General features: G+C 37.0%; 1 protein-coding gene and 1 pseudogene across 1 annotated transcript in view; both read left to right on the top strand.

Annotated features, from left to right (window-relative positions):
- LOC105499235 (olfactory receptor 4F6-like) overlaps positions 1–11,369 on the top strand; it is an 84,925-nt pseudogene extending 73,556 nt beyond the window's left edge.
- LOC112423159 (olfactory receptor 4F6) overlaps positions 1–22,713 on the top strand; it is a 64,333-nt gene extending 41,620 nt beyond the window's left edge. Inside the window, exon 2 of the mRNA XM_024786898.2 lies at positions 21,591–22,713. Within this exon, the coding sequence (XP_024642666.1) occupies positions 21,624–22,562 (939 nt within the window). The 5' untranslated portion in view covers positions 21,591–21,623 and the 3' untranslated portion in view covers positions 22,563–22,713. The remainder of the gene's footprint in view (positions 1–21,590) is intronic.
- Positions 22,714–24,051: the final 1,338 nt, after the last annotated feature.

Below are 24,051 nucleotides of genomic sequence, written 5' to 3'. Positions count from 1 at the left end.
CCAGCTCTGCAAGCTCCATTCATGGTTAAGTGTTTACCTTGTATTCTGAATTTTTATGGTGCCTTTTCTATGTTTAGATACGTTTAGATACGCAAATACTTAACAATTGCCTACAATATTCAGTACAGTAACATGCTATACAGGTTTGTGGCTTAGGAGCAATAGGCCCTACTGTACAGCTTAGGTGTGCAGTAGGCTATATCATCTAGTTTGTGTAAGTGCAGTCTACAAAGTTCACACAATGATGAATTTGCTTAATGATGCATTTCTCAGAATGCATCCCTCTTGTTAAGCGACACATGACTGTACTTTAAATTAGATTGTTTATATTACTTAATACAATGTAAGTGCTATGTAAATAGTTATTAAACTCTATTGTTTTTAAAAAATTTGTGTTACTTTTTAATGCTGTATTGTTATTTTTTGTTGTTTTTCTTTCTGAATATTTTTGATTCGAGGTTGGTTGAATTTACAGTTGTGGAATCCATGGATAAAGAAGAAGGAGTGTACTTTGGATTCAATTTGTAAATATTTTTCTTTTCTTTTCTTTTTCTTTTTTTTTTTTGAGACGGAGTCTCGCTCTGTCGCCCAGGCTGGAGTGCAGTGGCGTGATCTCCACTCACTGCAAGCTCTGCCTCCCGGGTTCACGCCATTCTCCTGCCTCAGCCTCCGGAGTAGCTGGGACTACAGGCACCCGCCACCACGCTCGGCTAATTTTTTGTATTTTCAGTAGAGATAGGGTTTCACTGTGTTAGCTAGGATGGTCTCGATCTCCTGACCTCGTGATCCGCCCGCCTCGACCTCTCAAAGTGCTGGGATTACTGGCATGAGCCACTGCGCCGGGCCTCAGTTTGCAAATATTTTTCTAAAAATGTTGGCACATTTGTTCATGAGAGATATTGGTATGTAGTTTTCTTTTCTTGTAATATCTTTGTTTGGTTTCAGTATTAAGGTAGTGCTGGCCTTATAAGGATGAGTTGAGATGTATTTCTTCTACCTATCTTTTGGAAGAGATTGTACAGCATTGGTATATTTTCTTCCTTAATTGTTTGGTGGAACTTACCGGTGAGTCTGTCTGGGTCTGACACTTTCTGTTTTGGAAGATTATTAATTATTAATTGAATTTCTTTTTTTTATTTGTATAAATTTAAGGGGTACAAGTGCAGTTTTGCTACATGGATATATTGTATGGTGGTGAATTCTGAGCTTTTAGTGTAACCATCACCCGAATGATATACATTGTACCCATTAAGTAATTTCTCATCTGTCACCCCACTTCCACTATTCTATCCTTCCAGGACTCTGATGTCTATTATTGCACACTCTGCGTTGTGTACACCTTATTTAGTTCCCACTTTTAAGTGAGAACATGTGGTATTTGACTTTGTTTTTGAGTTGTTTCACTTAAGATAATGGTCTCCAGCTCCAGCTCCATACACATTGCTGCAAAAGACATTATTTCATTATTTTTTAAGGCTGAATAGTATTCCATTGTGTGTGCGTATGTGTGAGTTTATATATATATATGTGTGTGTGTGTGTGTGTGTGTATTCCCACCAAATAAACCCATTAAAAAGTGGGCAAAAGACATGAATAGACATTTGTCAAACAAAAAACCATACAAATGGTCAAGAAGCATATGAAAAAATGCTCAACATCACTAATCATTAGATAATGCACATTAAAACCACAGTTGTCATTTTACTCCAGTGAGAATGGCTATTACTAAAAAGTTAAAAAATAACAGATATTGGAGAGGATGTAGAGAAAAGGGGAAGCTTATATGCTATTGATGGGAATGTAAATTAGTACAAGCTCTACGGAAAACATATGGAGAGATCTCAAAGACCTAAAAATAGAAGTATCATTTGATCCAGAAATCCCACTACTTGGTAACTACTCAAAGGAAAAGAAATCATTGTAATCAAAAAGATAACTGCACTTGCATGTTGATCACAGCACTATTCACAATAGCAAAATCAACCTAAGTGTCCATCATGGATGATTGGACAAAGAAAATGTGATTCAATATCTTTTATAGATATAGACATATTCAGATTCTTGTGTGAGTTTTTGTAGATTGTATCTTTGAAGGAACTGGTTCATTTCATCCAGGGTATCCAAGTTGTGGGCATAGAGTTATTTATAATATTTCTTAATTTTTTTAATGTCTGCAGGATCTATAGTAGTTTTTTCTTTCATTTCTGATATTATTAATTTGTATCCTTTCTTGTTTTCTCTTAGTTAACATAACTAGAGTCTTACTGATTTTATTGATGCTTAAAAAAAACCAGCTTTTGGTTTTGTTGATTTTTTTTTCATTTTAAAGAATAGTATTTTATTGAATAAGTTTTTTCACAGAAAAATAAGCTTTAATCTACAATGAATGGCAGATTATACAGCAGAAAGCAATTTCTCGGTTTCCCATACTGATGGAAAGCTTTTTACTAAGTAAAAAAGCCATAAAATTATATTCACAAATATAGCACTCTGTCTCAAAACATTTCACATGATTATTCACAATACTAATACCACGACATAAGAATCAGTCATTTGGTCAGGTTAAAGTGTAACAGTAATGAAAATAATGCAAAAATCTAACATAAATTACATTAAACCTTTGTTACATCAAATCAAAGATGCAAATTTCTTGCAAAATACAGAAAAATCATAAAATATGTAGTAATTTAAGTTATTACATTAAAGATACAGAATAAGAAAGTTGTAAACTCCAAATAAACTATAGGCGTATCTGCAAACTTCGGACTTCAAAACAGAATCTTACCACTCAAACATTAATGTAGCATTTATCTACTTGTTTGTTTGTTTTTGAGACAGAGTCTCACTCTATCACACAGGCTGGAGTGTGGTGGCATGATCTTGGTTCACTGCAACCTCCACCTCCCAGGTTCAAGCGACTCTCCTGCCTCAGTCTCTTGAGTAGCTGGGACCAGAGACATGGGCCACCTCGCCCAGCTATTTTTGTACTTTTGCAGAATCGGGGTTTCACCATGTTGGGCAGGCTGCTCTCGAACTCCTGATCTCAGGTGATCCACCTGCCTCAGCCTCCCAAAGTGTTGGGATTACAGGTGTGAGCCACCACGCCCAGCACATTTGTGTAATTCATGGACACAATTGTCCCTTGATTTTTTGTACTGGTTTTCTGTTTTCAATTGTATTAATTTCTACTCTAATTTTGGTTATTTCCTTTTTCTGCTTACTTTGTATTTAATCTACTCATCTTCTAGTGTCCTAAGTTGAAGCTTGGATTATTGATTTTAAAGCTTCTTTTTCTACTATATGCATTAAGACCAATAAATTTCCCTCTAAGCATGCCTTTTGCCACATCCCACAAATTTTAATACATTGTATTTTCATTTTCATTTCGTTTAAAATATTTTTAAGTTTCCCTTGAGATTTCTCCTTTGACGCTTGTGTTATTTAGAAGTGTGTGTTTAAACTCCAACTGTTTTAAAATTTCCAGCTATCTTTCTTTTGTGGATTTCTAGTTTAATTTTATTTTGAACTGAGAGCTTGCTTTCAATTTTGAAAAATTTTTGCTATGTAAATAATTTTTAATTGACACATTTTTCTTTCTTTACAATATTTTTAGGATACATCTCCATTGTCTTCTGTCTGGATTTTGAATTAGAGTTAGAAATATTTTCTCTACTTGCAGATTATAGAGGAATTTACTTAGGTTTCTTCTAATTCCTGTTTGTTCATTTAAAAAGTCTTTAGACTTCTGCATCCTTTGGAATTTATTTTGGTATAGTGCCAGAAGTTGGTTTAATTTAACCTTTTCTACATATAGTTCTCTAGCTCCTTAGGTCATTTATTAAAATGTCCATATCAACTGATATGAGAGGTTGTCTTTATTGAATACTACATTTCCACTGGCAATTTGGGATATTTCTGCATTGTCTATTTGGTGCCAGTAATCAATTTGTTTATTCCTGTAATTTTAAAAAAACATTATAGGAGTCTTTAAAATATTTTATTATCTGTTAAGGCTTCCTTCCTCCTCTTCCACTCCATTGAACTCCCTTTTCAGGTTTTCACAGCTCTTACTTGTTCTTCCAAATGAAATTTATAATCAATTTAGTGCCTCAATGAAACTTGATGATACTTTAATGGAATGGTGCTAAGTTTAGAGATTAACCTAGGGAAAATTCACATCTTTGTATTTTTCTTTTAATTCTTGCTTTTTTATGTGTCTTTTTTCCAAAGTGTTTCCCACTTTAAAATTTTATGCTTAAATCTCGGATTTTCTGGAGTTTCCTCCCATCCCTAACTGTCCTCCAAAGGTTTAGTATAAATTCAAATACTAGTGCTCTGGCACTAACTAGAGAGGATGACTTCATAAAATAAACTCTTTGGAGTATTCTTTCTTTGTATTTTTAAAATAAAAATTGATAGATAAAAATTTTCTATTCAAAAATTATAAGAGGTTATTTAGATATCCAGTTCCTTTCCCAGAGGTAAGCATTGTTATTTTTTCTTTTTTATTCTTTATATTCGATTGCTTGTGCATATATAAAATATTATGTCTTGTCCTTTCATTTTAAAAAATATAAATGATTTCCTGCTGTTCAGAGGCATTTCATATCTGTAGAAAGAGAGCTTTCCCAAGCTTTTCTTATTGTTTCAAATTATTTTGTTATATATTCTATAATTTATTGAGCTAATTCTTCATTGATGAACATTTTCTCCAATCTTGTATAATTACAAATATCTTAAAAATTATTTTGTCTAACAAAACGCATACGAAGTCACTAACACTATCTGACACAGAGTCCATTTTCAAGTTTTCTCAGTTTTTACAAGGATTTTTTATAGCTTTTATTTTTGCCTTTGATATATCTACGAACAGTTATTTCATGTTTTAGATTTCTTCCCCTCTATTCCTCTTTTTAAATTAAATTCAAGTTTTCTTAGATTGTGATTAGAGTATGTTATTTGTACTATTTCCAATTTTTGAGATTTCTGGTGGTGTAATATATGGTCACATATATGGTCTCCGTGGATATTTGAAAAAAAAGAATAATCTGTTTTAGGTTTCAGAGTATGATGTTACTTAGATCTACATTATTACTTATGTGCTTTAGGTCTTTTATATTAGTCTTATGTTTTTGATCTTTTTTTCCCTCCGTTTGCGATTCATTTATAGCTTTCTCTGTTGGCTTGCCAGGATTCTGGGTGACAATTCCCTTGGATAAATGAACTTATATTGGTGATCCCAAGTCTCTGCAGTATCATTTGGTCAGTACTACCTGTGTGCCAATTAGCCATATCTTTCACAGTAATAGCATTTTTATAGTTTGTGCATGAAGCAATGGTAGTTCTAACCACAGTTGAATGTGGTTAAATCTTTGGAAATAGACACAGCTTTGGTCTTTAAATAAGTACATTGGTGGCAAATATAGAAATGGCTTAGGGGCATTGGCTTACAGTGCTCAAGTCCCCAAGGGTCAGTACTGAATAGATGTTTCTGATGACAGGTTTGTTTTGTATAGAAATTAATTAAATATACCTTGTACAAAGGAAGCAGCTTTGGTTGAGCTTAATGAACAAGAATCAATACAAATGAGAAGAAGGACATCCAATCAGAATCTAAAATTACTTTTCTTTCTTTCTTTCTTTTTTTTTTTTAAAGACCTCATTGCTATCTAAAGTTGAAATCCAAAAAAGGGAGTTAGCGTGGCTATGAGGCAATCTTGTAAGTGGGAATAGAATCTGATTTGCTTTAGTTCTGGGCTTTATTTTATTTCTTGACATGCAGACAGAGCACCTTTATTTTCTTCATTCATTATATTACACTAGAAACTGAGTCTCTTATGGAAAGCTGAAGGATTTTATGTGGATCAAGATAATGGCAGTCTGGAAACTCAACCAGGATCCTCTGAGCTGCAGGTTATTATACGAATTCACCTTCTGCTACTATGTTTATTTAAAAAAACAGGATAAATTATGGATGCATTTGCAGTAGCTTAAGAAACCCAGATGCTATGAATACTTAAGGACAAAGCTATCTCCTTCTCTTTCACTTAAATCTGCCTAGGGTGCTGAGGATAGAACATGGGACATTCAGAAATGGACTAAGATATATCATACAATCAGAAAGTCATGAGGAAGAAACAGTTTTCTTTCCATACTGGCTGAGAGGTAGACCAGAGTATAAATCTCATTTCTACCTCTTATGTTCTATCTTGTTGCTTCTCCACTGTTGGTCTTGATTTCCCTAATGTAAAAAGGAGCCTATAATACCGACTTTCACAGTTTTTGTAGACATCAAACAAGATAGTGTATATGAAGCAGTCATTGTTGTGTCTTGCACATGGTGGCCGCTGTTTTTGTTTTACCTTGGTTATCATTATTTCCACAGAAAGCTCATCAAACAATGCTCCAGACTGGGAGATATTCCCTGATAATGTCTAAGTAATTCTTTAAGCTCAGACATGAAGCTGTGTATTGAAATAAATTAGATCCGTCTCTTAAAGTGCAGCATAGATTCTGTTTCCTTTCTGAAGACAGCTCTGATCACCCTGGCTCAGGAGTATATTTTCTACTTCAACAATTTTATGATCATATTACATATGAAATTTTTACACAATATATTTTTTATTGTTCACATTGTGTGTGCTCAGATGTAAAATTCTTAACAGTAGTAAATATTTTAATACTTCTATAAGTAAATAGTGCCCATTGTGCATGGGAGGCATCTAGTAAATATTTATTGATTACAAATGGTTATGATAAAGGGCAAAATAAATGATACAGCAGATTTATATCTGCTATTTAGCAGATTGTAGATTTATATAACATGCTAATTGAGTCAAAAAGGGAATTAGATAAGAGGGAGATTACTGTGAAGAGATAGTCTTGTATGGGATATGTGACTTACAACCAACCACAAACAAGGGAAAGAAATAGTGAATATGGGAGCTACCTAATGCAGAAAATACCGTCATTATGGTGAACTTTATTACATACCAGGATAGCATAGGATTATAAAATAACAGTAATTGCAGACTTGGAAGGATTGTCTCCACCCCTTTATTTTATAAATAATACAACTGAGTTGAAAAAGTGTCTCAAGTGTAGAGGGAATGGGAGGAAGAACTTGGTCAAATTTCCATGAGCTTAGGGCTAGGACTTGATCATACTTTTCTGATTCCAAGTGTAATGTCTTTCTACCATTCCATGAACCGTGAAAAGTTAGCATGGCCAATGAATTTTAGATATCAATTATATGGAATTGTTTTTGCTGTGTTGCATGAACTCTATTCATGTGTAGATCCTGCAGCATTCATCTCTTTCTTGGCCTTGTCCTTCTCCACCATATGCTGTCACTGCTCAGGCTTTGTGATCACCTCCACTCCCTGGGCTGGGCTACAAAGGTGGGATAATTTTAGGGTTTCTACATTATTTTCTCTCCTTATGAGGAAAAGGTGAATATAATCTGATAAAACTACAATAGCATGAGGCTGAACGTGAGAGAGTATGAATAAAGGTAATATATTGCACATGGAAGAAATAAAAAAGGTAAGAAAAATAAAGGTCATCAGAAGTTGCTTGAGGTTTGGGGAGAACTATGGCCAGGAATAACAAACTGTGAAGGAGAAATCAATAAGTTCATCTTCATTTCCTCTTTTTTTCCCTCATGTTATTCTAGTGCATTTAGCATTTGGTTTTGCCTGATCTTCTTTTATCACAACCTGTAGATTGTTAGGGAGTCTAGGAAATTGGAAACAGTGCTTTGTGACAGTGAGTTACTGCCTATTTTCTGCAACTACAGTTTAAGGGGGTTATACAGAGATGTTTCGGCTCTGTGAGTTAAAGCAATATTTTTTCCTTACAGTTTGAAACTCATGCAATCAGACACTCCCCACAAAGTATGATTTTCTCTTTACTCTCCTTTCCAGGTAATGTTAGAGTCAGCTCTGCTCACGGAGGCAATGGATGGAGCCAACCTCTCTGTGGTGTCTGAGTTTGTGTTCCTGGGACCCTCTAACTCATGGGTGATCCAGCTTCTTCTTTTCCTCTTTTCCTCTGCGTTCTACATGGCAAGTCTGCTGGGAAACCTCCTCGTTGTGTTCTCTGTAACTTCCGACTCTTAACTTACACTCCCCTATGTATTTCCTGCTGGCCAATCTCTCCTTTCTTGACCTGGGAGTTTGCTCTATTGCAGCCCCCAAAATGATTTATACCCTTTTTAGAAAACGCAAAGCCATCTCTTTTGGGGGCTGTATAACTCAGATCTTCTTTATTCATGCTGTTGGGGGCACGGAGATGGGGCTGCTCATAGCCATGGCCTTTGACCGACATACAGCCATATGTAAGCCCCTCCACTACCTGACCATCGTGAACCCACGAATATGCATTTTAATTCTGGCTGCTGCCTGGATCCTTGGCCTCATTCACTCAGTGGCCCAACTGGCTTTTGTCATAGACTTGCCCTTCTGTGGCCCTAATGTATTGGACAGCTTTTGCTGTGATCTCCTTCAGCTCATTAAACTTGCTTGTACAGAGACCAATAGACTGGAGTTCATGGTCACAGCCAACAGTGGACTCATCTCTGTGGGGTCTTTCTCCATATTAATTATTTCTTACATCTTCATTCTGGTCACTGCTCAGAAACACTCTTCAGGTGGTTTATCCAAGGCTGTCTCTACTTTGTCAGCTCATGTCTCTGTGGTTGTTTTAGTTTTTGGACCATTGATTTTCTTTTTCATCTGGCCCTTCCCCTCATCACATTTGGACAATATTTTTGCTATCTTTGATGCAATTCTCACTCTTTTTCTGAATCCAGTCATCTATACGTTGAGGAACAAGGAGATGAAGGCAGCAATGAAGAAACTTTGCCATCAACTTGTGAGTTACAGGAAGATGTCCTAGCTATTCTAAAGATAAACAACAATGTAGCTCTGCACTTGAAGACAATGGAAAAAATAAAGTCAACGAAATTTATATCTCAATTAGTTTTGTGTACTAGGTTACATTTAGGCATTTACCATGTTATTGTGTATCTCTAGTACTCTAATCAATAACGATAAAGGGAGCTAACGTTGGAGGCTTCTGTGTTTCAGACCCTATGCTGGATGTTTAATAGAAATCATTTAATATTCATGACAACTCTGTGCAGTGAGTATTTTTACTTTATAAGTTAAGATATGCTGTCTGCTCATTGTCTTTGTAATTACTATGTGAAATGTTTCAAACCTAAGCCATTTTTCACCAAATTTCCCGCTTTCATTAATCTCTGTCAAAAGGTGTCAAACAGAGGATGTGTTCAATAATTCAGTGTTGGAAGTTAGTGTATTATTCCTCTTCACTGTTATACTTTCCCTGTTTTGAATTGCTTAATGTCCTTTTCTCAAACTACCTACCAAACTGTCATAATGCCTAATTGCTTTCATTTCACTCACTCTTGCTTTAGTATCTGCTTGCTTCCTGTATCCTTTGGCTACTTAGAGAACTGTTGATTATATAGTAGAAGTATGGAAATTTAGAACTGGAATTTGAGAGATCATTTGTTCCAACCTATTATTTGATAGATGATTATATTCAGACACAGATATTAGATGATAGATTTGAAATGAGAATTTGGTTTCCTCACTTTTAGATTAAAAAAAATTTAAGCCCACTTATTGATTTAGATTCTTGAGCTTTCCACTAACAAACTGTACCTCTGCCCTTCTATTGCCTTTTTATTTCTGACCCCAGTGAGCAGAAGAGACACCAGTGAGTTCATTATTGTTTCTTTTTTTAAAAATTTCAACTTTTTATTTTAGATTCAGTGGTACATTTGCAGGTTGTTACATGGGTATATTGTGTGAAGCTGAGGTGTGTGGTACAATTGATCCCATCACCCAGCTAGTGAGCATGACACTGTTTTCATTGTCACCGATTTCATATGGTTATTTGTTGTTTCCAAGTTCCTTCTTTATTTGCAGGCCAACAAGAAATTTCTTGAAGCAGGTTCTGGTTATTTTTCAAAATGCATGATCATATCATCACTCATGTCTGGTTTCATCCGTGGCTTTTATTTGTGTCACTTACTTTAAAAATCCATAATTAAACAGTATTCCTCTGTCTATATTGCTTTTCTACTCTACTGAACACTCCAAAGAGCATTTGCCATCACCTTTCTTTCTTTCTTTTGTTTTTTGAGAAAGGGTCTTGCTCTGTCACCCAGGCTGGAGTGCAGTGGCGATCACGACTCCATCTCCCAGTGGCAATTGCGACTCAAGTGATTCTCCCACCTCAACCTCCAAAGTAGCTGGGACCACAGGCGTGTGCCACCACACCCAGCTAATTTTTTTATTTTTTGTATAGATGAGGTATCACTATGTTGCCCAAGCTGGTCTTAAACTCCTGAGCTCAAGCTATCCTCCCACCTCCACCTCCCAAAGTGCTGGAATTATAGGCATGAGCCATTGCGCCCAGCCTACCATCACTTTTCTTACTGCTACCAAATCTAGCAGTTATCTTAAATAAGCTTCAAGAATTTCAGGCACGAATATTACTCTTTTTGTTTGTTTGTTTTAGAGGATCATAGTTTCCTTGAATGAAATATTGGGGACCTTAGAACTTTTGGGACCCCAAAATAATATAAGCCACAGTCTTTCTGTTCTATAAACAAACTTTTTGATTTATAAATGAGTAACTATGATGATATTACACTAATACCTACTTACTTTAAAGATTCTTTAAAATGTCACATGTATACTCATATATCCCTGTAAGTTAGTGATTTTTGGTAGAACCTTGTAATGAATCCATCTTCTTAAAGAATTGACTATTTCAGGATTCTTTTAGGAAGTTACTTTACTCTTTTATATTCACTTTTCTTCTTTTTTAAATTTTGGACTTCTTTAAAACTGTTAATTCGCTTGTAAAACATTTGTTAGGACAAACATATGCTAAGACATTAACTTAACCAAGTGAGAGATGTTTCTTTTTAGTAAAATTAACCGTTGACCAAGAGTTGTCTAAATGAACAGTTATGATGTGCCAGGTACTATCCTAAGTTGTTTACATACCTTAACTCATTCAATTTTCACAGCAACTGGGTAGGTAATATTGTCATTCTTCTTTTACAGACGAGGTAACTAATGCACAGAAAGATTCAGTAACTATCCCAGGGGGACATAGCTGGTAAGCAGTAGAGCTGTGACATAAATTCAAGCAGGTCCTGCTGCAACATCCTTGCTCCTAATCACCACACTCCACTACCTGCCAAGATGGTTCAAAGACCCTCTCTCCTGAACTGCAAAAATCTGAACACATTTTTCCTTTCTATACTTACTAGCATAAAATGGGAACATAAAATATGCATCAACTCAATAAAATATAATGCTATTCAAGATTTGTGTTCTGTCATTTAAATGTATCATTAAAATATCCATATATTTACTATTCAAAGGAGTTAAGATTCAGAAGCAGCTTAGGTACTAAAATAATTTTATAACTTTATCATATTCAAATAAAATTTTGCATAAGTGAAAGACAATGCACCGTCTGTGCTTTGGAGATACTTAATCCATGATAGAGTAATTTTGTTGCAGTAAAAGAACAAGCCTCAGGAATACCTCATGCGGTTCCTTCACTCTCATGGAACAAGAGAGTTTGCATTAGTCCAGGCAGAGGATAAGCCAATTTTAATGACTGTCTAAGCTGGAAACGACTGAACAAATGATACACTGCTTCTTGATTCTATACCATTAGACATGTCCAAAGTACTCCAACAAGAGCTTAAAGAAAAAACACTAAGCTTCAAGCACAGCTCTTTCTGGTGTATACAAAACGCTTCTTCCTTAGCTAGTATATTTAACCAGTAGGGCTTCTCTCCTCCTTCCAGCTACCGTTTATTAAGTGCTGTGTGCCAGGCACTATCTAATTTACACATAAAAATTATATGGAGCAGGCGTTGTTATGTCCTCATTTAGAAAAGAAAATCTGGAGAGGTAAAACGATTTCCTACCACTTTGCTCAAAGTTTCCCTGTTACATCTTTTAGGTGCTGTGTAGAGTAGGATCCGAGACATAGTCATCCCTGTGCTAAGGTCAGCCTGTTTGCAGCAGCAAAACCCAGATCTGTGGTGATGTAGCATGAATCCTACCATTGGGTAATTTTAAAGACCTTGCGTAACTTCAAAGACCTTGCATACTACTAATCTGAGGATGAAGCTATTCTGTTGCAACTCCAGTGCTAGAAGAATCATAACATGGCTTTTTACGGAAAGTAAAATTTAAGAACTGTGTCTCAGGCTAAATAAACAGAATCTAGGATACCTTTATAGACTATCTATGATAGCTTACCAGGTGAGCTTTTATTTTATAACTGTCTGGAGAGGGAGCAGCGGATAGAAACAGAGACAGGGATGATTGGCAGAGACCTTGGGGAAGAGACAGTGATTTGGCAACCTTGTATGGAAAGGCCCACTTGTATTATGCCTCAATTTTTGTTATACCTTATGTATTCTCAGATTTCCAAAGAAGCTTAAAACTTCTCTACACTCTACAATCACTTGGTGGTGAGATTTTCTTTAGTATCCATTTCCGAGTGCTTATCACAATAAACTATCAAAATAAACTATTTGGGCAGAGCTTTCTGTTTTCCTTAAGTTACCCCTAGGGAATGGGCAGGGGAATTAACAGTAACCAAATATCTACTATACTTCAGGGCCTTCATATGTATTCTCATTAAAAACTCATAAAACCAATGCGGTAGGTTTTGCTATCCCTGCTTCATAAATGAGAAAGCCTCAGCCTAGAAGTCACACACCTAGAAAGTGATTGACTTGGGGTTAAAACCAAATTCTGTCAGTTTCTTACTCACAGCTCCTTGTTGCAAGTCACAGATATGGGAAGAGGAGACTTATCTTCACACAGTAGTATTTGGTGGAATTCTAGAGCAGAACCACCAGGAACTGCAACATGAATGGTTGAAGGAGAAGGAACTAAACCCGCTATTTCTTACGATGCTCTGAAGTTGCGGGCCTCTCATTTGTATTTCTTTCTGTGTCCTATCCCTGTAGCTACATCACTTTAGTTTAAGGGACCAGCAGAAGCTGACCAGCATTTATGAATCCCAAATTTCAAATTTCCAGGAGGGAGAATATGATTGGTTAGGTGAAGTCAGGACCCTCAAGATGCAGGGCCCTTTCTGTGGTTGAGTTATAGATCTCATCCTCTGCCACCTCCTCAGGGCCTTTGCTCTGTCAGTTACTCCCTCCTCTTCCTATAGTTTTAAACCATCCTTTCTCTTGGTTTCTTTGTCAGTATTCAAACATGGCCACATCTCTTCTAAGCTTAAAAACATCAAACAAATAAATATAATCTCTTTCTTGAATCCACTTTACTTCTAATGACAGATTAATCTCTGTATTAGTTTCGTAAGGCTGTCATAACAAATTAGTACGAATGTGATGGCTTAAAAACATGTTGATGCCCAGTGCCATCAACAGTGGATTGGCTAAAGAAAATGTGGTACATGTACACCATGGGATACTATGAAGCCATAAAAAGGACAAAATCATGTGCTTTGCAGCAACGTGGATGCAGCTAGAAGCCATTATCCTAAGTGAATGACTGCAGAAACAGAAAACCAAATATCACATGTTCTCACCTGTGAGTGGGAGCTAAACATTGGGTACACATGGTTATAAAAATGGGAACAATAAGGATGGGTGAGGTAGCTCATGCCTGTAATCCCAACACTTTCAGAAGCCAAGGCAGGTAGGGGTCAAGAATTCGAGACCAGCCTGGCCAACATGGTGAAACCCCTCTTTACTAAAAATACAAAAATTAGTCAGGGCTAGTGGTGCACACCTGTAACCCCAGCTACTCAGGAGGCTGAGGCAGGAAAATTACTTGAACCCGGGAGGCGGAGGTTCAGTGAGCCGAGATTGCACCATTGCACTACAGCCTGGGCAACAGCGAGATTCTCTGTCTCAAAAAAAAAAAAAAAAGCCACGGAAGAATGCAAGAGTGAGGGTGGAGAGAACAGGGTAAAGGCTGAAAAAAACCTACCTATTGGGTAGATGTTTACCACCTGGGTGATGGATTCATTTATACTCCAAACCTCAGCACCATGCAATATACCTGTGTAACAAACTGCACATGTACCCCCTTATTTTAAAGTAAAAGTTGAAAAAAGCAGCACAAAAGATAATATAGTCAGGCAACATATGGAAAAATGTATATGAAATTTTGTTACTGTTTGTAAACAACAACAAAAAAAGGATATCAGCAAACCATAAAAAAGAAAACAAAAGTTGATGAATTCAGCATACATTTTGAAAGAATAGACAAACTTTCTGTGAATTTGCTTTGGTTACAATAGAATGCTCTCTTATTAGGTGAGCCAATTGGCAAGTAAACTAATTGGGAAATAGGTTTTTTTCTGAAACCCTAATGATTTCTTATGGCAGCAATTAATAAACGTAGATGCCATATGTAATAACAGACACTAACCATGCATCTGTGCTGTATAAGACACCAGTAGGTGGAATATGCAGGTTCTAAAATCAACAGATATTGATATGCTTTCTTCATGGGCATTTAAATTAAGGGATTTGTAAGTAAAACCTTCCTCATATTGACACATTCATTTTGTAGATGTAACCCTTGGCTAGTAAAGATAATAGTATTTGGAGTAAGTAAAATATTTGTCTTGGCATTCGATATTTTAGTAAATGACATCACATGCTGATCAACAGACGTGCCCTGGAATCAAGTCAAAAAAATAAAATTAAGACAATCAAAACACCAGACTGCAAGACCTGCTGAATACAAATGTGTCACACTGACACAATATTCTTCCCAGTCTCATTTCTCTGTCCTGCTTGATAAGCAGAATTTTAATCTTTTCTGGGATTCTTCTTCCCAACTGTTCTCTCTAGAGTATTAGGATGGGAGGGTTTGCATATAATCAGTGCTACCCCTTTGTTCTGCTGACTGTGGTATAGCCATTCTTCTGCTTCAGAGACAGAAGCCACTCTGTGGCACACAGCTATCTGCTTGAGCCACTGCTCATCTCTCCTGAATTGCTTATCTCTGCATATCATGCACTGCCTGAAACTGTAGGAATCTGAGGACTGTGTGGGGAGGGGTAGAGAGGCTGTGTTAGAGCATGTTCATGTACATCCCTGTTCAATTGCTGCCCATGCAGTCGCCAGGCCTTGCTGCTTAGTCTAGCCTGTTCTGCTAGATATCTTTTGCTTTTGTAATGATTTTATCTGAGATGCATCAGACTGCCCTCCTTTGGACAACTCAAGTTCATCAAATATTCTATATATGTTTGCTCTCATTTGTTGATGGTGAAAAGTTTCTTTCCACAGGGCCTCTAGACTTCTTTCAAGTAATGTGACTGTGCCTCTACCTGAGTGTTCTTGAACCTTCTTTGACAAGTAGGAGGCTGGACTATTTGTGGTGCTGAAGACTCTAAAAGGTCATGTGACTTAACTGAGTTTTGTATCAGGATATAAACTCATTAATAACAGTAAAAATTACTTATTACAAACCTGTTGAATCTAAGACAAAAGCAGGAGTGGGAGAGAGCTGATGTTCCTTTGAGTTAGTGAAAGTTGGAGTAACAGCACCTTAGAGCCCTGGATAGGACATATGTCACGTGCCTATACTAAAAATATTTCTAAATGAAGCTTAGTCAATCAATACAACTGAGAATGGTTAGTTTCAGAGTATTTAGTTGATTGAAAAGCATGGCAACAATATTTTGTAGTTCCTCCTGAGAAGAGGTGGAGTCTATTTCCCCACCTTCAATCTGGCCTGGCATTATGCTTGCTTTGATGATGGAAATATGACAAAATTTATGTTGCATGAGCTCCAGAACTTAGGTATAAGTTGCTTTGTAGCTTCTCTCTTTGCTCACTCATAGCATCCTCCACCACCATGTAAGGAAGCTTAGGCAAGATTAATGAATGATAAAAGACCCTGTGAGAGAGAGTCCCAGTCTATAGCCAGGATTAGGCTTCAGACAGGTGAGTAAGGCCACCATAGACCCTCCAACCCCAGTCATGTTGCCAGGTAACTAATGTCTCATGAGAAAGCCCAGGGGAGACCAGCAGACGAACTGCCCAGCTGACCTTAGCCTGAATTGCAGACACATGAGTGAGTAAAACGTTATTGATTTAGGCTACTTTGTTGTGCAGCAATAGATAAGTGATATAGTATACTCTGTATAATTATAATTTATCAGTGGCCCTTTCACTGACTCTGCATATTTTTGTTGTAAAGAAATAAAACATAATCAGAGGTTTTCTGTTTTGTTGATTGTTCTTATAAATAAAAAAACTTAATCTATGAGAGGTTAAGTCAATTACTGATTTTCTTTATTTCAGCTCTACTAGTATTTTTAGTCCATCCTGGTATGCTGCTTTTATAACACCTTATTCATCTCCCCATATCATACACACGATTAAGAACTAACCAAATGTTGACTACACAACTGTACATATGATTACCTCTAATTTAGTTATCCTTTCTAGTGGGGCATGGATCACATTTTAGATGCCACATTGGAGGCCTCTCCCTCCCGTCCCCTCCCCTCCCCTCCCGTGCCCTCCCCTCCCCTCCTCTCCCCTTCCCTTCCCTTCCGTTCTTCCTTCCTTCCTCAATGGTAAACTTGATTTCACTTTTTGAAAAGTATATATTTTCATTCTTACGGCGTTTCTTCCCTTATAGATAAGGAAAACAAGCAGGTAAAAAGATAAAACAGGCAAGGTGCAGTGGTTCATACCTGTAATCTCAGTGCTTTGGGAGGCCGAAGTGGGCTGATCACGAGATCAGGAGATCGAGACCATCCTAGCTAACAGGGTGAAACCCCGTCTCTGCTAAAAAATGCAAAAAAAAAAAAAAAAAAAAAAAAAAACTAGCCGGACATGGTGGCGGGCGCCTGTAGTCCCAGCTACTCGGGACGCTGAGGCAGGAGAAGGGCGTGAACCCGGGAGGCGGAGCTTGCAGTGAGCTGAGATCCGGCCACTGCACTCCAGCCTGGGGGACAGAGCAAGACTCCGTCTCAAAAACAAAAACAAACAAACAAAAATCTGTAATTTTTACACACAAAAGGTCCATAGTTTCTCTTCTTCCTTCTCTTCAGGTGACCCATTGCCAGTTTTTCCCTTTAATTGCTGTGGCCAAAGTTCTGTGGATGGCACAGAATTAATTCCCTTGGCCAAATGTACTCAGGATGGCAATCCCAGGTCTCTACAGCAACATTGAAGTAACTTTTCTGTGCTGCTAATTAGCTCCCTTTCCCCCTGTGGAGGTATTACACATGATTTTTTATGCCAAGTGACGATCATAACATCAGTGAGCTCTGCATTTTGTGATCCTCTATTCCAACATTGGTCCAGGTAGGTTAAATGGTTAGAAACTGTCTTTGATGGAGATCAGAACTTTAAGTGGAAACACACAGAACAGTGAGAGGGAGAATTTAATCAACTAGGAGTAATGAATTATCTGTTATTCAACAGGAAAATTGCAGCAGATTAACTAACAACCAAAATATAGAATGCATCTGAATGAGTAGAGTCAAGTCATAATTTCGTGTTCAGTATTGGAAAGGTTATTCCAGTGACATTTGCACAGATGTGTCATGTGTGGGTCTCCAGGCAAATAATAAAGCCAGAGTGGAAAATTTGAGTACAGTGTAAGTAGACAATGCTAAACAAACTAGTTTTGGTATGTTATGGTTTCCTGGGCCACATACAGTACGCAAAGACCATCACAGCAAAAGAAACACGATGTAGTAGAAATAACCTGTACTAAGGAAGCCAAAAGTCAAACATATTCTGGATTTGCCACCAACTTGTTCTGTAGCTTTAGCAGAGTCATTTACCCTCTTTGTACCTTGGTTTTCTTAACCCTAAAATGAAAGAATTTTACAATCGTTAGCAAAGTTTCATTCAAGTCATAACAGCAGACTTCTACAAGGCTTGCTGTATTGTTGATGGTAGTAAGAACAGTAATTTTGGGAGCATGCAGCTCCAGTGCCCATTCCCGTCCATCTTTTTCGTATTTTGAGTGGTGTCCTGAGCTCTTTCTATCCATCTTTATCTGAGAGACTTCAAACACTGATCTACTTAAAAATCATTAGAATTATCATCCTTATTTGGATTGGTGATTAGCTCACATGGCTTTAATTCATTTCCTATTTATGTTGGGCAGCACAGGGATGAGCAACCTGAGCAGAGGAGAGAATGAGTTGATCAGTAGATGATCTTTGACGTATCTTTCTTTTCTTACATTCTGGGCTTAATAGTAGGAGTGTGGGAGACGTTGGTGCTCTGTGTTGAATGCAATCATGAGATTCAGAACACTACAAAGTCACACTGGGATTGAGTGGCTTATCACCACTGATAACCTGTTTTCCTTTTGTAGGAGTGAGCTAAGTGGAGAGCTTAACTCTGTCATTATGGAAAAGATCAGATTTAAACAACTATTCTGCCCTGCTTTAAAACAAATGTTCAGTGGGGACTAATACAAAGTGTGGTACCTAAAGACCTTAAGTTTAAAATAGAGATAGAACATGACAGACTGGCTAGAAGGCAGTAATACCAACAAGGAGCAGACAAACCTGTTTTCCAAATTTTTAGCAACACTAGGAATAATCTAATATAAATCTTTGCTAATCTTATATATAAAAATAAAAAAGTGTTATTTTAAAGATAAAACAAAAGTCTTGTGTAAAAATTAAAATGGTTCTAGGAGTGAGTGGAAATTGGAGACATTGATAGAGTATCTTTCAGCTTCTAGGGGAGCAATTTAGAATTTAATCATTCATTTAAATAAATTGGTTCAGTGGGAAGGGTGCTGATGATAATCAGTGTGAAAGGAGCTTAATTTATTCCAAGCTGAGTTGCCCTTTATGAATGTAAATGCCATTTATAGTATTATCATGCAAAAGTCTGAAAAGGATAATTTGAAGACATGTTGAAGACACATTATTTACAATGATCGGAAATTCAATAGCGTTCTTTGTTAGATCACTCGTAGCACACTATTAGTACAAAGGTTTTCGGTTTGGTTATCACAGTATAAACAAGGTTTATTTCCATTTAGTGTATATAAAGGTAAGGGTATCAAAGAGGACTTCGTGGAGAAAGGAATTAGACAGAGTGGGTACTCAAGAAAATAGGAAAAATTAGAGAGACGTAATGATGACAAAGGCATGTAGGCTGAGTGAAGAATGTGGAGTGAAGACATGAGCTGAAGTGTGTGTGTGTGTGTGTGTGTGTGTGCGCGTGCATGTGTGAAGAATAAATGCCTTTTGGGAACATGTCCAGCAAAAAAGAAGTAGTTTAGCTTAGCGTGTATAAGGTGTAGGGAGAAATGAAGTAACAAAGTTAGTGAATATTTTGGGAATAGCTTTGATTCTTATCTTAATTTGAGGGTTAGATTATGGTAATATCTTTGGATACTCTGAAGACACTAATTGTGTAATTTTGGAAAACATTTACCTTATTGTAAGAGTGAAATTGATGTGTGCTCACTGCAAAAATGTAAGCTAGGAAAAGCAAAAACTGAAAGTTATCTTTTCCTTCATTACTGTCTCAATCCCAACCCTTGGAGATAATTATTAACATGTTTTTGTGTATCAATCTAGACATTTTCTATCTACTTATTATTTTATTTGACTAATTTTATTTTTAAGTCCAGATGGAATGACGTAGTGCAGGCAACTGACAACCTCTCTCCTATCTATCCTCAGTATATTTAGATCTGCCTCAATATTATAAATGGCTGCATAGTATTTCACGGAAACTATCTAAGATAAGTTATTTAACTAGCTTCTTAGTCTATACATTGACATTAGTGTCAGGATTTTGCTCTTAAAACAACGCTTTAGGCCAGGCGTGGTGGTTCACGCCTGTAATACCAGCACTTTGGGAGGCTGAGGCGGGCGAATCATGAGGTCAGGAGATCGAGACCATACTGGCCAATATGGTGAAACCCCGTCTTTACTGAAAATACAAAAATTAGCCTGGTGTGGTGGTGCATGCCTGTAATTCCAGCTACTTGGGAGGCTGAGGCAGGAGAATCACTTGAACCAGGGAGTCGGAGGTTGCAGTGAGCCGAGATTGCACCACTGCACTCCAGCCTGGTGACAGGGTGAGATTCCATCTCAAAAACTAAAACAAAACAAACAAACAAACAAAGTAATGCTTTAGCAAAAATAACAAAGACATGCTTTGTCCACTCTGTTCATATGCACACGTAGGTATATTCAAGGGTTTTCCTCCCTGCCCCCAAAATAGAACCGAGTCGAAGTATATGAGAATATAAAAATTCAGCAGATGTTTCCAAATTGGCAAATGTTTTCTCAGTTTACTTCCCCATCACCAGTTATGAAATAGCCTATTTTTCCATTTCCTACCAAGCTCTGACTTTTCTCAAATGTTTGCATATCTGCCAAACTGATGAAACAACTGGTGTCTTACTATTTTAGTATGTGTTTGTTTATGAATGAGGTTAAATATCTCATTTAAAGCTAGACAGAGACTTTAACGGGCAGTTAAAGTAGACAGAAAGTTTCTAAATTTTCTGATATTTTCACTCTTTCTTGTTCTCCTTTACTTAAGATTTAGAACTCATCACTTTCATTCTGTGGTTGCCTTTTTTAATGTCTCACATTCTGTCTTCCCTCAGGAAATAATCTCTCTTAGAATCTCCTTAACAGCACCCATAATTGTATCATTTTTTCTAGCATTCATGGTTTGTGCCATGATCTGGCATCCTCTACTCCTATAGTTCTTGCCTTCTTATAGGTAACTCACCTTATCTACCCAATTTACAGATATGAGAAATTTACATCTCTAGGCCTTAAGAGAGCATATTAATATTGAAAGAACTTGTCAATATGGTCATATAAATGATATTAGTATATTGAGGGCTGGGCATGGTGGCTCATGCCTGTAATACCAGTACTTTGGGAGGCTGAGGTGGGAGGATCACTTGAGCCCAGGAGCTGGAGACCAGTCTAGGAAACAGTGAGACCCCATCTCTACAAAAAATACAAAAATTAGCCAAGTGTGGTGGTATGTGCCTGTAGTGCCAGCTACTTGGGAGGCTGAGGCTGAGGTGGGAGGATTGCTTGAACTCAGGAATTGCAGGCAGGTTGTAGTGAGCTGTGATCATGCCCTGCACTCCAGCCTGGGTGACAGAGCAAGATCCTGTCTCAAAAATAAATAAATAAATAAATTAATTAATATGTATATCAAGGATGCCCAAGTTATGAAATCCACTGTCACTTAACTATTTCACGTACTTTACAGAAAGTCTTTAGCTTACAGTCATATCTGAGATATGGCTATAAAAAAATACTTAAAAATAAAACAAAGGTATCCATTCAAGTAAGTAAATGAGTTCTTATTCTGTGCAATGTACTTTCTGGTGACAAAATTTATGATAGAGGAATATGAGTTGCTTTGTGACTGAAGTTGTCTCCAAAGGCGTATATTAGCCCATGTCTAGTTTTCTGACAACATATGAATTGCTCGTGATTTTGCTAACATCAATGCTTTTGGTCCTAAATCAAAGTTTCTCCTTACTCTACTCTTTCAGGTAGCATGAGAGTCGTCACAGCCGACAGAGGCAATGGATGAAGCCAATCATTCTGTGGTCTCTGAGTTTGTGTTCCTGGGACTCTCCAATTCATGGAAGATCCAGCTCCTCCTCTTCCTCTTTTCTTCAGTGTTCTATGTGTCAAGTCTGATGGGAAACCTCCTGATTGTGCTAACTGTGACCTCTGACCCTCGTTTACAGTCCCCTGTGTACTTCCTGCTGGCCAACCTTTCCATCATTGATTTGGTATTTTGCTCCTCCACAGCTCCCAAGATGATTTATGACCTTTTCAGGAAGCACAAAACCATCTCTTTTGGGGGCTGTGTGGCTCAGATCTTCTTTATCCATGCAGTTGGGGGCACTGAGATGGTGCTGCTTATAGTCATGGCCTTTGACCGATATGTGGCCATATGTAAGCCTCTCCACTACCTGACCATCATGAGCCCACAAAGGTGCATTTTGTTTTTAGTCATCTCCTGGATTATAGGTATTATTCACTCAGTGATTCAGTTGGCTTTTGTTGTAGACCTGCCGTTCTGTGGCCCTAATGAATTAGATAGTTTCTTTTGTGATCTTCCTCGATTTATCAAACTGGCTTGCATAGAGACCTACACATTGGGATTCATGGTTACTGCCAATAGTGGATTTATTTCTCTGGCTTCTTTTTTAATTCTCATAATCTCTTACATCTTTATTTTGGTGACTGTTCAGAAAAAATCTTCGGGTGGTATATTCAAGGCTTTCTCTACGCTGTCAGCTCATGTCACTGTGGTGGTTTTGTTCTTTGGGCCATTAATCTTTTTCTATATTTTCCCATTTCCCACATCACATCTGGATAAATTCCTTGCCATCTTTGATGCAGTTATCACACCTGTTTTAAATCCAGTCATCTATACTTTTAGGAATAAAGAGATGAAGGTGGCAATGAGAAGACTATGGTCTCAGTTTGTGAATTACAGTAAAATCTTTTAAATATATCAAGAATATACAAAAAGGCAAATTATAGTAGAATTTCAGACAGATATGTGCTAAGTAAGTTATGTTAAATTTAACCAGAATATCACTTTCTAGTAGTATGTGTTGGGTTGTCTTTTTTTTTTTTCCTTCCCAAATTGAATTGTGATATAGATTTCTTGCTTATGTAAGAGATTTAAAGATTAAAGAGTGTGGTTACTTTATCTCACCAACATTCTTACCTATATATAGTGTCAAATAGAATTACTCTAAATGTTAAACAATTCATTTTGAATGTCAGTATGTGGTTTATTGCCCATTTTCTATTTTTTTCATTTAAGGTAGACTATCTTGCTTTAAAGATAAAGGTTTTTACTAGACTTAATGATTTGTCTTACTATGTAGCTAAGTAATTTTTTTTATTTTTTTCAGTTCATTATCTGTTAGCTATTTATTTGCTAAAGTTGTTTTTTATTTTTTCAGCTCATTATCTGTTAGCTATTTATTTGCTAATCTTTTCTCAAAGTCCAGTAAAGAGAAAGTACACTGTTGCCTTTTTTTTTTTTAAGGGGAATTTTGGTATAAAGAATTAACTAAGTATGAATTTGTGTTAAATAAATTTTATGGGAGCTACTGTCTTGGGTTAGCCTCCTGTATTAGGCCCCAGCCAAACAGGTGATATAGTTTGGCTCTGTGACCCCACCCAAATCTCATCTTGAATTATAATACCCATGTGTCAAGGGAAGAACCTGATGGGAGGTGATTGGATTATGGGAACAACATGGTTTCCCCCATGTTGTTCTCGTGATAGTGAGTGAGTCTCACGAGATCTGATGGTTTTATAAACTACTGGCATTTCCCCTGTTTGCACTCACTCCCTCCCGCTGCCTTGTGAAGAAGATGCTTGCTTCCCCTTTGCCTTCCAACATATTGTAAGTTTCCTGAGGCCTCCCCAGCCATGCAGAACTGTGTGTCAATTAAATCTCTTTCCTTTATAAATTACCAAGTCATGGGTATTTTTTTTTATAGCAGTGTAGAATGAACTAATACAGCAGGCAAACCAGAAGAGAGTCACTTGTGCTAGGTGCCACGTAATCAGACTAAACTTCAAAATTAGCCATTTTCAACTCCCCCACAAACAAACAAACAAACAAAAAACAAAACAAAACAAAAAAACCAAAAAAACCCCCAAAAACCCATTAACTCAGTCAGCCTGAGTCACTATAACACAAAAGTCCCTTCTGTTTCAAGTATCTTTGAAAAGGCCAGTCCATTTTTTTTCTCTGATTCTGCTATCTTCAGCCTTTTTCTGCCTACAAAGCCAAGCTCTTCTGCTCAGCTCATTGAGAACACTCATTCTGTTGATAGAACGAAGTATTGCCCAATTCTAGAATCACTAATAAAAGCCAATTACATCTTTAAAATTGTAACTTCTTAGTTTTGACAGTTGTTAACTAGTTATTTGAAAAAATCAAACTTTGAGATAAAAATGTAGCATTTGTAGGAA

This window comes from Macaca nemestrina, chromosome 7, assembly GCF_043159975.1.
Source record: "Macaca nemestrina isolate mMacNem1 chromosome 7, mMacNem.hap1, whole genome shotgun sequence".
In the NCBI taxonomy this organism is placed as follows: domain Eukaryota; kingdom Metazoa; phylum Chordata; class Mammalia; order Primates; family Cercopithecidae; genus Macaca; species Macaca nemestrina.
Note: the sequence above shows the minus strand (reverse complement) of the source record. Positions and strands in the feature narration are given on the sequence as shown.